This window comes from Lucilia cuprina, chromosome 6 (assembly GCF_022045245.1).
Source record: "Lucilia cuprina isolate Lc7/37 chromosome 6, ASM2204524v1, whole genome shotgun sequence".
NCBI lineage: Eukaryota > Metazoa > Arthropoda > Insecta > Diptera > Calliphoridae > Lucilia > Lucilia cuprina.
In genome coordinates, this window is record NC_060954.1 from 35,670,632 (window position 1) to 35,684,472 (window position 13,841).

General features: G+C 30.1%; 1 protein-coding gene across 1 annotated transcript; it reads left to right on the forward strand.

Annotated features, from left to right (window-relative positions):
• Window positions 1-9,286: 9,286 nt before the first annotated feature.
• On the forward strand, window positions 9,287-13,841 carry LOC111689031 (endocuticle structural glycoprotein ABD-5-like). Its single transcript, XM_023451538.2, has 2 exons — window positions 9,287-9,388; window positions 12,954-13,841. Exons 1-2 carry the CDS (start codon window positions 9,377-9,379, stop codon window positions 13,344-13,346), a joined length of 405 nt encoding a protein of 134 aa, XP_023307306.2. The 5' UTR covers window positions 9,287-9,376; the 3' UTR covers window positions 13,347-13,841.

The window sequence follows — 13,841 nt, forward strand, 5'->3', positions numbered from 1 at the left end:
CATTTGGTGTCGGTTATAACTTCACTCGATTTATTTCGAACTTTCTAAAAGATCGCACTATACGAGTTGTTACAGATGGGAACTCATCAAACGAATTCAATATTAATTCAATGGCACCGCAATTCTCCGTTCTTTCTCCTACCCTATTTCTTATATTCATAAATGACCTTCTATGTCAAAATTCCAACTTTATTTATGAATGAAAGTAATACAACTCCCATGTATGGGCCAGAGCTTCGTAGTCTAATTTGGACCGCGTACAAACATGGACGAAAGAACTTATCCAATTCTATTGATTCACTAGAGCATCGTCGCAACGTCTGGTATATTTCACTGTTCTATCAGTACTGTAATGAAATGTGTTCCTCTGAACTCCTTCTCGATACCCGTATATTTTTACGAAGCACACGACTGTCATCAAGAACACACCCATTTTTTAGCGATTAGCCAGTGGACTGCACAACACATTATAGGAAAAATTCATGAAACAAACTACCTGCCGAAGTATTTCTCGTCACTTTCTTTGAGTAAAGGTTTTAAATAAATGTCCACAAACACTACACCCTCTATCCTCCCTCTCACAACCTATTTTCGTAGTACCAGCACAATGCCATGTAGGGGTCATAACCTGAGTGCTGGTTCAAAAAAAGTAGTCAAGAAGTATTGGAGCAATGTGTAAGTAGGTAGTTACTTTTTGGGTGAATAACTACTAATTTTAGTTTGACGATGACCAAAAAATAGTTGGTTGCAAATCTGCTTTGCAGTAATTTTCAATGTTTACAAGTTATTTTATCATGCTATCTACAATGATTTTTACACAAATGTAAAAAATAATATTTTTTTTAAAACTTCTAATATCGACTAGAATAAGAACCACTAACTAATTCCCTATTAGAAGAATTAAAAAAACAATATGTAATGTTATTGATAACGACCACTCATTACCAAGGAATGCGTGAAATAATTACATTACCCACAATGCTTGCTAAAAATAGGTTTTATATTTTTAAAACTCTGCAATCTCATAGTATTACCCGTTTTGCATATAAATGTCATTTTAATAAATATAGAAAAAATATTTATTATTTACACTCGTAATGTATAATCATTTGTCAAAAGTGTCAAATACAAGAACTTACAATGTACTTTAAAGAACAAAACAATATAAATGTATTTTTATTTAATTTATTTATTTTGTTTCATTCTCATTTGAAATAACACTCCATTTATATTTATATGAGACAATTTATACCCTACACCACTTTAAAGGAAGTGGTCTTACATGTTCATATACATGCAAATAATATAAATCGTTTAAAAAAATTCTGCTGCGATCGGCTGGTAATTGATCATAGACATTCCCGAAAATCATTTAAACTTGAATGAATGTAAATATCAACAACAATTAGGTCTTATGTTGATCCTAATATCATCACATAAAGACGTTCATAAAGACCAATTTCGAAAAACTCTCTAACTCGGGTTAATGGATATTTTTTTCGTGTTGATGATCAAAGCATAAATGATCACACATTGAATGTAGGTTATAATAAGTTTGGCTATGTCTAATTATACCCACGATCAAAAAAGATGGTGTATATATTGATTTTGTCATTTCGTTTGTAACACATCAAAATATTAATCATAGACCCATAAAAGTATATACATATTCCGGGTCTTTATTAAATTCTAAGACGATATAGCCATGTCCGTCCGTCTGTCTGTTGAAATCACGATAGGGACCACAAGAAAAAAGCTAGATATTCCCTATTGCTAAGGTTTGTTTGGTATTGAAAATGGTCTATATGGGTCCACTTTTTCGTATAGCTCCCATACAAGTGGACCTCCAACTTTAATAAGATTCATATGAGCCAAAATCTTTCTATAAAATTGTACGTGGATCGGTTCATAATTGACCCTACCCCCCATATAAGGTCACCTTCAGAAAATTACTTAAACGATCATCATTGACTTAAAAATATGAGTTGTGAAATACGGTTATGAAATTCGCTCCGAACTTCATGCGGAATGTGTCGATAAATCACCATTTTTTTTTAATTTTGCATAAACAGGTTCTATACAAACGAAATCTATGTACAAAATTTTATGTGTATCGGTTCATAATTGACGCATATAAAGGTCTTCATCAGAAAATTACTCATACACCTACGGTTTAAAAATTTAACTAAAATAAATATTTTCTTAGTTTAAAAGAGCTCGGGCCATAATTGACTTAAGCCATATTAAAAATATTACCCTGATGTTTATAGGGGAGATTTCCTTTTACGTCGTACGGTTTGATGGTGGGTATATAAGATTCGGCACAGCCGAATATAACACTCTTACTTGTTTTATTTTTAGTTTTTTTTTTTTTTCACAATCAATGTGCTCATTGTAATAGTCTTAAAAATTGCAACAAAAAAACCATAAATAGAAAATATTTTTATGTAAAAATTTACAATACAACTTGTGCTCGTTCTTTGCTGTAAGGTGTGAGAGTTTTTTCGGATTTTAAATATAAAATTTATAATATTAATTTTTTAATAAAAATTGTTTTTTTTTTCGTGTAAATCTTCACCTACACTTGTTAGACAGTCAATCCTCCTCGTTGGCAAAAAATGAATGTACGTTAAGCTGTTGCCTGTTGACAGCTGTTAGAATTGGCCAATCCCCAGATAAATTCCATTTTGATTCGGAATTTTAACAATTGCAATTGATGATTATTTCAAATGTTTGTTTGCTATTTGTCTATAATTAATTGTACTGCTTCTCTCCACCAATCACAGTTTACAGTTTACTTTTAAAAGTTTTTTTTGTTTTGCATTTTTTACAAAAGAACCTTTTTAAAATCTTGTAATACTATCAATAAATTTAACATCCAACAAATTGGAATGTGCTGATTGAATGCTGTATTTTGTATTTAAAACATAAATGATATGCGTTTTAAAGTAAAGATGGACATTGTTGTCAAAATTTTGACATTTGAAAATTTATTTAAGTTTAACATATTCGAGTCGATTATCTGATAATTTGTCTTGTCATATTTATGACAATGATGTCAGTTTCATTAATAAACATATAACATAAAAAAATATATTTTTTGAACACCCTTAAGATATAAATCGAACAATCAATACCTGAATTTCAGCCGAGTTATTTATTGTGTCATCTTTGATCTGTTATATTTCAACAGGTTTATACGTAATATTCCTTTTATCTGGAATTAAGTTCTTTTTTTGTCGATAAAAATACGATGACGAGAAATGCAAAAAAGAGAAAAACATGTGAATCTCATAGACAATCACTTAAGGAACTAGTTTTGAAAACAATACCTGTTTCCAATTCAGAAATTAAATATACATTGATAATTTTGTTTTTAAAAAGGTAGAAAACCTCTTTTAACTTCATTTTTTATGTTCATTCTTAATTTTATGTTTCAAACTAAAATAACAAAAGATGATTTTGTTTGAAGTTAAAATATGATGTGAAATGATTGATTTTAAAAGATCAAGTCATAATCTCGAATAACAAATAGAATTGAAAAAATTAATGTTAAAATAAAAATAATCACAAATAATAAGGAAACGCAAACAGAATAAAAACAAGTAAGAGTTCTATATTCGACTGTGCCGAATCTTGTATACCCTTCACCATGATGTGTTAAAAAACAGTCAGTACGAATTTTATTACAAACGGTAAGGTACCAAAAAGTTCCCTTTTATGGGTTCTCACTTAATCCAGACTCTACATACTTAATTTTATGTTTCTAGGTTCAATATTAAAGAAATTTCAAAAAGTACCTTAAGAAGAACGAAAAAGTACCAAAAGGTTTATGTTTTATCGCCTAATCCGGACTCTGCATACTTAATTTCATGTTTCTAGGTTTAATATTATAGAAAATTGAACAAGTACCTTTTGTAGAATGAAAAAGTACAAAAGGGTTAAGGGTTTTCGACGAATCCGGGCTCTACACACTTAATTTTATGTTTCTAAGTCCAATATTAAAGAAAATTTAAAAAATACTTTATGTAGAACGAAAAAGTACCAAAAAGTCCATTTTTCTAGGTTCTTACCCAGTCAAGGTAAGAACGAAAAAGCACCAAAATGTTCCCTTTTATGTCCCTTGGTTCAATATTATACAATAATCCAAAAGTACTTTTTGAAATTCTCACCTAATTCAGGTAAGATAGGTAGAGTACCTATTATGGCCAGATCTAGCCGATGCCAACAAATTTCTGTCGAGTTTTACTCTGACATCGATGTTTTTAATAAATTATATTCGTTTAAGTTTGTTATTAACCTTATATGGGATCTACAAACAAAAATGGGCCAATTGGAAAACATTTGATTTATTTCTACGTAGGAGATGCTCATGTCGAATTTTATCCGGATATAATCACTTAATAATGGTATTAAGTCATTTTCAGAATAGAATCTTATATGAGAGCTATGACTAAATATGAACCAATCCGTTAAGGATTCCGTTTATTGATATATATGTATTTATACACAAAATGTATTCAAGTTTAATTTAATCCCGATAACTTTGATTGTCAATGAAATTGACCGATCTAGAAAAAAATTTTAATGGAGTTATTGTAATTGTGCTTTATATAAGATTTTATGAAAATAATAACTTCTAACCGATTTTGCATATTTTCAATACCAAATACGATAATAATATTTTCGGTGAATTTGATTGATTTCTTTAAGTTTAACTTGAGTGTGTTTAAGGCAGATAGATGGACAGAAGGAAATACCTTAATCAACTCAGAATTTTAAACTTTGTTGGATCTCACAGAAATCTTTCATGGTGTTACACACGGTATGCTAAACTGGAGTATATTGTCATTTTGTTAAGCAAATGTCTAAAAGTAATTTTTCAACACTTTTGTATGAAAACTTATTAAACATTTGCTTTTAGTAAAATATCTGTTAATATGCTTCAAATTATAACAAAACTTTGTAAAAGATCATTGACACATATTGTCAACTAAAACAATAATTTACTTTTTCAGCGAACATTTTTGTATTCTAACCCATTATTCACAAACAACATTTTTATTTTATTAAAGGTTTATAAAACAAAATTTCCATACAAAATGTAATTTATAAACAGCTTATAAAATAACATAATAACAGGGACAATTCGAAATATTTCTAAATTGTTTAAAAGATATAACCTAGGTGTATATGAGGTTACTTTTTAAAAATTTTCATAACTCTTTAAAATAATGCCTTCAAAATAGCTGCCGGATATCTAACAGTAAGTCCATATAACTACATATAATCAGATAGCCATTAAAACCATGTAGAATGTTTATTTACGCCAAAAATTATCAAAGAATGTAAGGCGTCTTGCTTGCGAAATTTATGACAAACGAATTTTTGTCCACAAAATTTGAAACAACTAAAAGTCCATTCAAAACTTCCATGAATCACATCAAACAGATTCTTAAACTTTCTCTTGCTAAAATAATGGTAAAGTTAGTTAGTTGGAAAGAAGAATGTACAAATTTACATACATCAATTCCGAAGAAATTCACCTAAACCTTTATCGGGTCTGTTATGCGCCCCTTAACCAGTGCCTCTTGTCTACCAGGCTAGAACACTAACCACTAACCTACCGGAGGCCAATTTTTGAGTGAGACTCTATGTAGGTATAGGGTAGGGATGCCAATCGGGACTAATTTTTAAAAGTCCCGGGATTCTGGATTTTTAAATGAATCCCGGCACTCTTTGATAATTTTTTAAATGAATTTTCGGGATTTATAAATCCCGAAAAATATAAATAAATTTTCAACAAATCTTAATAATTTACTGACAAAAATAACATTTTCTATTTCATATTACAATATGAATACATTAAGTATGCGTATACTAATACAGAAAGCTTTTCCTTAAGTATTTTGTGAAATTTTTGGAAAACAAATTAATTCAAAGTACTAACAATAAAAAAAATAGTTATTTAAATACAGTGCTTCTAAATACACCACTCATGTGACCAAACGTTTTGAGCTGAATATCGGATATATGGTTTTTAATGGCCACAAGGGAAACACTACAAAACTGGTCTATATCAAGTATAGCCATCGTAGTTCCAGCTTTTGCCAAGTTATTAGCAATATTATTTCCAGTTATATATCGTGTCCTCTTACCCAAATAAGAGAATTATCATCTCGCCATCTTATTAACAGGTTGACTGCCAGTATATATTCTGATATACCCATATCCGATAGTATCAATGCTCATAATTATGTTTAATATACTCGTATATCGACAAAAACTGGTACAACTAAGTTTTATACTAGCCTTGAAGACCCTATTAAATTTCAGGCCTCCTTTGACCCAAGCCTCCTTATAAATCCCCCCTTCAAAAAATGACTTTAATATCCACAATCCGCGTAAAATGACTAGTGCCATAGTGAAATTCAGCGTAAATACATTTTATGTGACCGTAAATTTATAGTAAATTTATAAATATTATTTATTTTATGAGGATCGCCTCAAATAGGAGGCTTTGGGGGAAGCCCCTATATAAAGCGCATATCAGAAAATTAATTTTTAACAATAAATTGCTTAAATATATCGAAGGTGAGGTACAAATCAAGTCAAATGCGCTATTATGAAAACTAAATCATAATTTCTTACTTGTTATTTTTAGATATCCGATAGTGTCTATGCCTATTTATTGCCCTTTTTATATTTGATATTTCAGCTTGTAAGTTAGTAGAGTCATCTTAAGTTAATTATTCAATAAATAATGTAATTCGATTTAAAAATAGTTCAAAATGTTTAAAATTTTATGATCCTGCTTATTTTTGTATAAATTTAGAGGAAAAAAACTTCGGGATTTTAAAATCCCGAAAATCCCCGGGATTTCATATTTAAAATTCCCGGTTTTCGGTAATTTCAAATCCCGAAAATTCCGGGATTTTCAGGAATCGGGAATTCCCGTTTGGTATCCCTAGTATAAGGTAAATTATATCTCGAACCTCATAAGATTTGAAGAAAAAATTTAAATTTCTATAATATCATCTTGGTCGAATTATATTGCTATAAATGCTTTTAAAAGGCTGCATGAGCATTAAAGTAATTTTCTGAAGTGGACATTATATGAAGGGTATGGTCATTTATGGACCAGTCTTTATAAAATTAAACAAAAAGATTTAGATTCTTATAAAATATATTGTCGATCACTGCTTTCTTCGATTTTAAGAGCTTTAAAGCGATTTAATGAAGGGGACCTTATGTAGGAGGCAATTATAGACCGATAAAATTTAACAAATAGATTTGTGTTCCTAAGAAAAAAACATCATTAACCATAATTTCACCACTATAGATGCTTTATTTAGACAGTTAGGAACGGGACATTATACGGGTCTTTGTTTTAATACCAAACAAACTGCATCAACTAAAAATAGTTATTTCTATTTTGACTCTATCGTTTCTTCAACAGACAGACGGATGGACGGACGGACATGGCTAGATGGTATTAGAAGCTTAAAATGATTTATAATACATATATGTATATATATACTTTTATTGATCTTAGATTAAAATTTTTTATGAAAATTGTATGAATTTGTACTTGAGGGACTGATTCGTTATAATCAAGTTCTTTATAGTGATATTTATACCCTACACCACTTTAGTGGGGTGGGTATATTGGGTTTGTGCTGATGTTTGTAACGCACAATAATATTGGTCCTATACCCATCTTAAAGTATACCAATCGGCTCAGAATCATTTTCTGAGTCGATTTAGCTATGTCCGTCCGTCTGTTCTTCCAAGTAAACTTTGTAATCAAACTACAGGCCGTAATTTTGAAGATAATTGAATGATCTTCTATGGTCACAGGGACGAACCCCATTGAAAATGGTTAAGATCGGTCCATTATTTCACCTAGCCCCCATACAACTGTATCCCCGAATAAGGGCTAGAGTCAAATGAGGTCCTATAATTACAAAGTTCATAAGGGTCATCAAGGCTAGTATAGAACTTGGATTTGCAGCTTTTTGTCGAGATACGAGTATATTTAACATAATTATGAACTTTAAAGACCTATTTGGAGGATTCAGTTGTATGGGGGCTAGATGAGATAATGCACCGATGTTAACTATTTTCAGTAGGCTTCGTCCCTGGGACATTATAAGATCATGTACCAAATTTAATTGAAATATCTCTAAAATTGCCCTACTCTGTTTTATGGGGGCTAGGTGAAATAATGTACCGATCTTAACCATTTTAAATAGGCTTTGACCCTGTATCAATTTTTCATGTACCAAATTTCATAGAATTATCTTCAAAATTACGACCTGTAGTTTGATTACAAGGTGAACATGGAAGGACGGACGGACAGACAGATGGATATAAATAAATTGACACAGAAAATGATTCTGAATCGATTGGTATACTTTAAGGTGAGTATAGGAGCAATATTATTGTACGTTACAAATATTTGCACAAACCTAATATACCACTAAATTGGTGTAGGGTATATATAAACTTTCTTACAGATCAAAACAATTTTAAATTTCTTTATAAATGATATTCAAAAACTAAACCGATCTAACCGATTTAACCGACTAACATTTAAATAATTAGGTTTAACTGAAACTCAATTGACATTCAATAGACGTCTTCAAATTTATTGGCAAACAAACAAACCATCATCACACCCCGTTTTTATGTTTTTTTATTAAACATTTCCTTCCATTTCATTTCTTTTTTTATTAAATTTTTTAATTTTTAACAACAATTTATTGTGAGTATTTCATAACATTTCTTATTAACACATTTTATTTATTTATAATTCTCATTATTACTGTTGTTGCTGTTGCTGATAATGTTGTTGTTCTTGGTATATTTATGTATCTTTGTTGTTAACCCTGACATTTTAACATAAATATTATTCTGGCAATTTGTTGTACTAAATATACAAAATCGGATATTTCTTCTTATAGGAATTCACATGTCGTACAAAATTTTAAACCAAAAAATAAAAAAATGCATTAAAAATATTTTATTTAATTTTATTATTATTTTTGTTGTTTTTGTGACTGACTACTTCTGGCAACAACATTTATTTAGACTAAAATTGTATCTGAGCAAAAAAAAAATAATCAAAAGAAGTAGAAGAAATAGATAAAGATTCACTGAACAGCAACAACAACAAAAAACAGGATGCGGAACATGTTTGGCATGTTAAAACGTACATAATTTTTTTGAAATTTAGTTTAACAAAAATTTGTTTCTTGTTCTGGTATAAAAGCTTCACATGATTGCAGAGACAGTAGTACAAGTCTTCTCGTGTTCATCACAGCACTTTAATCTATTTACGCGTTTTTTTAAATCAACTAAATCTTAAATCAAAATGTTCAAATTTGTAAGTGTTGACAAAAGGATATTTTACAAAGAAACACTATTCTTACATTATTTGATTGTATTAATTAATATTTTTAATTAAGTTGTTAAAAAAGAAGCGATCAACCAAAAGAGTGTAGTGTAGAATTCATCAAAAAAATTCTCCAAATATAAAACCTTCAGAGTTTGACCAATATAATAAAAACGCATTCAAATCTGTTATTCACTTTTTAATAAAATCGTACTATTTATACAAATTCGGTTCGAAATGAGACTGAAATAAGAATATTTTTAGTGCATTCTCAATAAATTTGCCCAAGAACCCGATTAATTATAAACTACAACACACTATATTGTAAATCTATCGTTCTTTGAATAGGATAAATATATTAAATTCAAGAATACCCGGAGTGTTTTGCCACCTAATCTAAAATGGGTTTACAAAACTACAAACAGAGAAGATATCAACACATTCATATTAAGTTGGGTGATCAGATTGCAACATCGTACATGTAGGTTCTATGGGTTTAATGAAGATATATAAAAGTTGTGAAATAAATATGTAAAATGGAAATGAGACCAGAATCAGGAGAATTTACCAGAATCAGCAGATAAAGGAAGTTTGAAGACTCATATATACGTCAATATGTTGCTCTTACACAGAAGAAAAAAACCGGTAGAAAGTATCGTTGTCAATAGCAAGCTGACCACGTTTGTTAACATTTAGACAATGAGTTTGTATAAAATATAAAATTCGACAACGAATTGTTGCAATTTTGACAACGTTGCGTTGTCTCATAGCAAAGTGCTGTTGTACGTATCTATTGACAACGGATGTTATTAAAAAATTATAAACAATTTGGTGTCAATTTGTTACCAGGCGTGTATAATTTGAAAACGTTTTTTTCTCTCAATGTACGAATGGATATTTCTAAGCCAATGCCTTTTAAAGTCTTAAGGACAATATTGCTTCATAATATATAACTCTGAAAAGTTTTAAAAAAATGTTTGGGTCAAGGTTTTGGAGTGATCCTCTAATGCGTAACAGTTATACTAGAGATAGTTGATTAATTTATCATCTTCCTGAACGTGAAAACTTCTACAGAAATCGTTATAGGTCTTCTTACGATAGCAATCATGTCGTTTAGTTTAGTTGAGAACAAGTTGAAAAACTGTTTATCCATTTCCTCTTGGAATTTAATTGCAGCTGATATCCTGCCTAGTCCCATCTGCAAACATGTTCATATTTGGTTTAGAAACACTTCTTTTCAAACTCTCGCCATTCAATATTTCGCGATCCTAGTTTTAATGCATTTATTATTTTTACGATTTTTTATGGGAGGTGTCAAGGTACCCAAATAAAAGACCGCCTATTTATCTTCTCAATGTTCACATACAAGTTTTTCGTAAAAAATGAGCTCCAAAAGTTTTTTATAATGTATATGGTACCATGCCCTTTAAATTTAGTCCGCCAATTTATTACCTAAGGGTTTTATTCATAAACTTTTATTTCATATAAAATTTGATAAATGTTAATGAATAAGGCAGTAAGTGTTGACATAGATTTCAAAGAAGTTAATGTAAAACTTATAATTCATGTGGAAGCTGTCATGCCCCTTTTGCTTTTCCACCCTTTTTTATACCCTTCACCTTCGTGAGAAGGGTATATATAAGTTTGTCATTCCGTTTGTAATTTCTATAATATAATTTTCCGACCCTATAAAGTATATATATTATGGATCCTTATAGATAGCGGAGTCGATTAAGCCATGTCCGTCTGTCTGTCCGTCTGTCTGTCTGTCTGTCTGTCTGTCTGTTGAAATCAGTTTTTAGAGGACCCCAGATATCGGCGAGATCCGAATCTTCAATAATTCTATTAGACATGCTTTCGAAAGATCGCTATTTAAAATCAGCAAAATCGGTCGGTAAATAACGGAGTTATGAGCAAAAATCCGAGACAACCTCTGAAAATTTCATCAAAAAATTATTATAAAAGCAACAATAACACTGTATATAGAAAAAGATGTACACGTGTGTGTGTAGATGTATTTGGTTTTATTCAGCTGTGTATTTTTTGTATGATTGGAATCCAAATATACAAAGTATACACAGCAAAAAAATATGATTTGCATTTTTTGTTAAAATAAAATAATTTTCCCTTTTGCTTTGCAAATATATTTTTTAATGAATAGAAAAAAGTATTTAAAACGTTTTCAATTGTATGAGAGTAGATTGTGAGTTATTGTACAATAATTTTATATGCGAATAATGTAAGTTTGAAATTTAAAACTAACACAAATTTTTTCCAAGTGCTTTTTAAAACAATTTTTTTACAAAAACAAAATCTACGTCTCGTCAATGTTTACCAGCAATGAATCAGAGGTCGAAGTCGACCGGATTCGAGCCGGAGCTTAGCCGCCGCCGAACTATATTTAGTTGCTTGAGCCGCCGCCGAACCATTCGGCTTAAATCGACTCAAATTTTTTTAATGTTTATATTAACTAGACTGTAAGATCAATTATGTTTAAAATACACTATGGTGAAGGGTATATAAGATTCGGCACAGCCGAATATAGCACTCTTACTTGTTTGTGCTTAACATTAATGGATGGTCCTTCCACTCATTTTTCTCCTTAATATTCATATGGGTTTTAAAGATTATTGTGCAAAAATCTCCAACAGTTTCCCAGATTAATGTATTAAAGTATTTAATACATATTTGAGAAGTCACGCCCCCTATTGCTAGTCCGCCCACTTTTTGTCCTAATTATAAATGTTGAGACTAAAGTACATCGGAAAAAAATTTCAGCTAGGATGCAGTTATTTTACTCAGATTTACAAATTTAGGATTTTCTTTATATCGAGAATGCCACGCCTATTTTAGCTATATGCTATAACTGTAAGCGTGGTCCTATAGCTTAAGGATGTCAAAGTCTTCCAAACAAAAATTTCAGGATTCTTTCCTGACATACAGGACAGGCACTGTGAAAATATCTGAAAAATCGGACCAGACGTTAAGATGTCCAAACTAATGTCTGTTGTATATAACAAATATACAAACAGACATTACTTTTTACATTTATATAAATATTCTTAACGTATCATTTTAAGAACGAAACATAGATTCTCATTCAATAATGACTGTAAGTACGACAAAGTACCAAAAAAAGTTCCTCCCTTTATTAAATCTATTCATACTTCCTTTGTAGAAAGCAGCTTTTTCATAGATGCAATTTTTTACACAATCCGTGTTTAAACGACACAAATCTTCATATAATTGCTCAAGAAAGTTATGGTTTACAAAAGTAAAAGCTAATTATTACCTCGTTTGGGTTCAATATAGCTAGATCGTTAATCATAACAAAATAGTGCTACAATCATAGTTTCCAAAAAAAGAACACATTTATATTTTTAATATTTAATCGCAAGTATCACCTACCAAATCTAATAAATATTACATTTGTTTTTTCTTTAAAGAACAAGTTTTTTACAAATATCACAAATCAATATTTTTAAAAAATTCTATAAAATAATAAAACAAACATGTTTTACTAATGAATATTGACCTTTACTTAAAAAAATTTCAGGTAATTTTATTCGCCTGCATTGCCGCCATTGCCGTAGCTGCACCTGCCACTGAACGTGAAGACCGTGAAGTTGTGGAAATTTTGAAATCGGAAATTAATAAAAATGATGATGGTTCCTATCAATTATCCTACGAAGGTGGTGATGGTACTACACGTGATGAAACCGCTGTAGTCATGAATGCCGGTACTGAAGATGAAGCTTTGGAAGTGAAGGGTTCCTACAAATACATCAACGAAGATGGTGAAGAAGTTGAAGTTTTCTATACTGCTGGTGTAAATGGTTTTGTGCCTTACGGTAAGACCATCAACAAAGAAATCTCTGCTGTCGCTGAGGCTGCCAAGGATTTGCCCAAAGAAGAACCTTACGTCAAAGTAGACAAAAAACATGAATAATTCCTTCAAAATTCCATAAACAGTAATCAATTCTTAATTTGAATTTTTAATGAAAATGAAGTTTTAATTAAGAAGCTGGTTACTGGTTACGATCTTGGTATGGTTTAATATACAATTAATTATTTGTTTTAGTTTTTTTTTTTTTGAATTTCTTTGTTAAGTCCCGTGTTTTTATGTTTAAGTTATAAAGATAGCAGTTAAGATGAGATAGAGAGAGATAAACTTTACTTTAACATAGAAATAACAATTAAAGCCTAGTCTGTGTTTAAATGTTTAAGAATTATATACAATATATATTTGTATAAGCCAGCGTGTAGATTTAAAAAAAATTGTATATACAATAAATTAAAAAAAAAGACGAAACATAATTTATTTTCTCTTCTTTTTGCTTGATTTGGTGCTAAAATGTTTTATGTAAATAAGTAATACGAGTAATATTACGTAATTAATTTAACCCTTAAACGGATAAAATAAGATTGAAAACTTTAAACATCA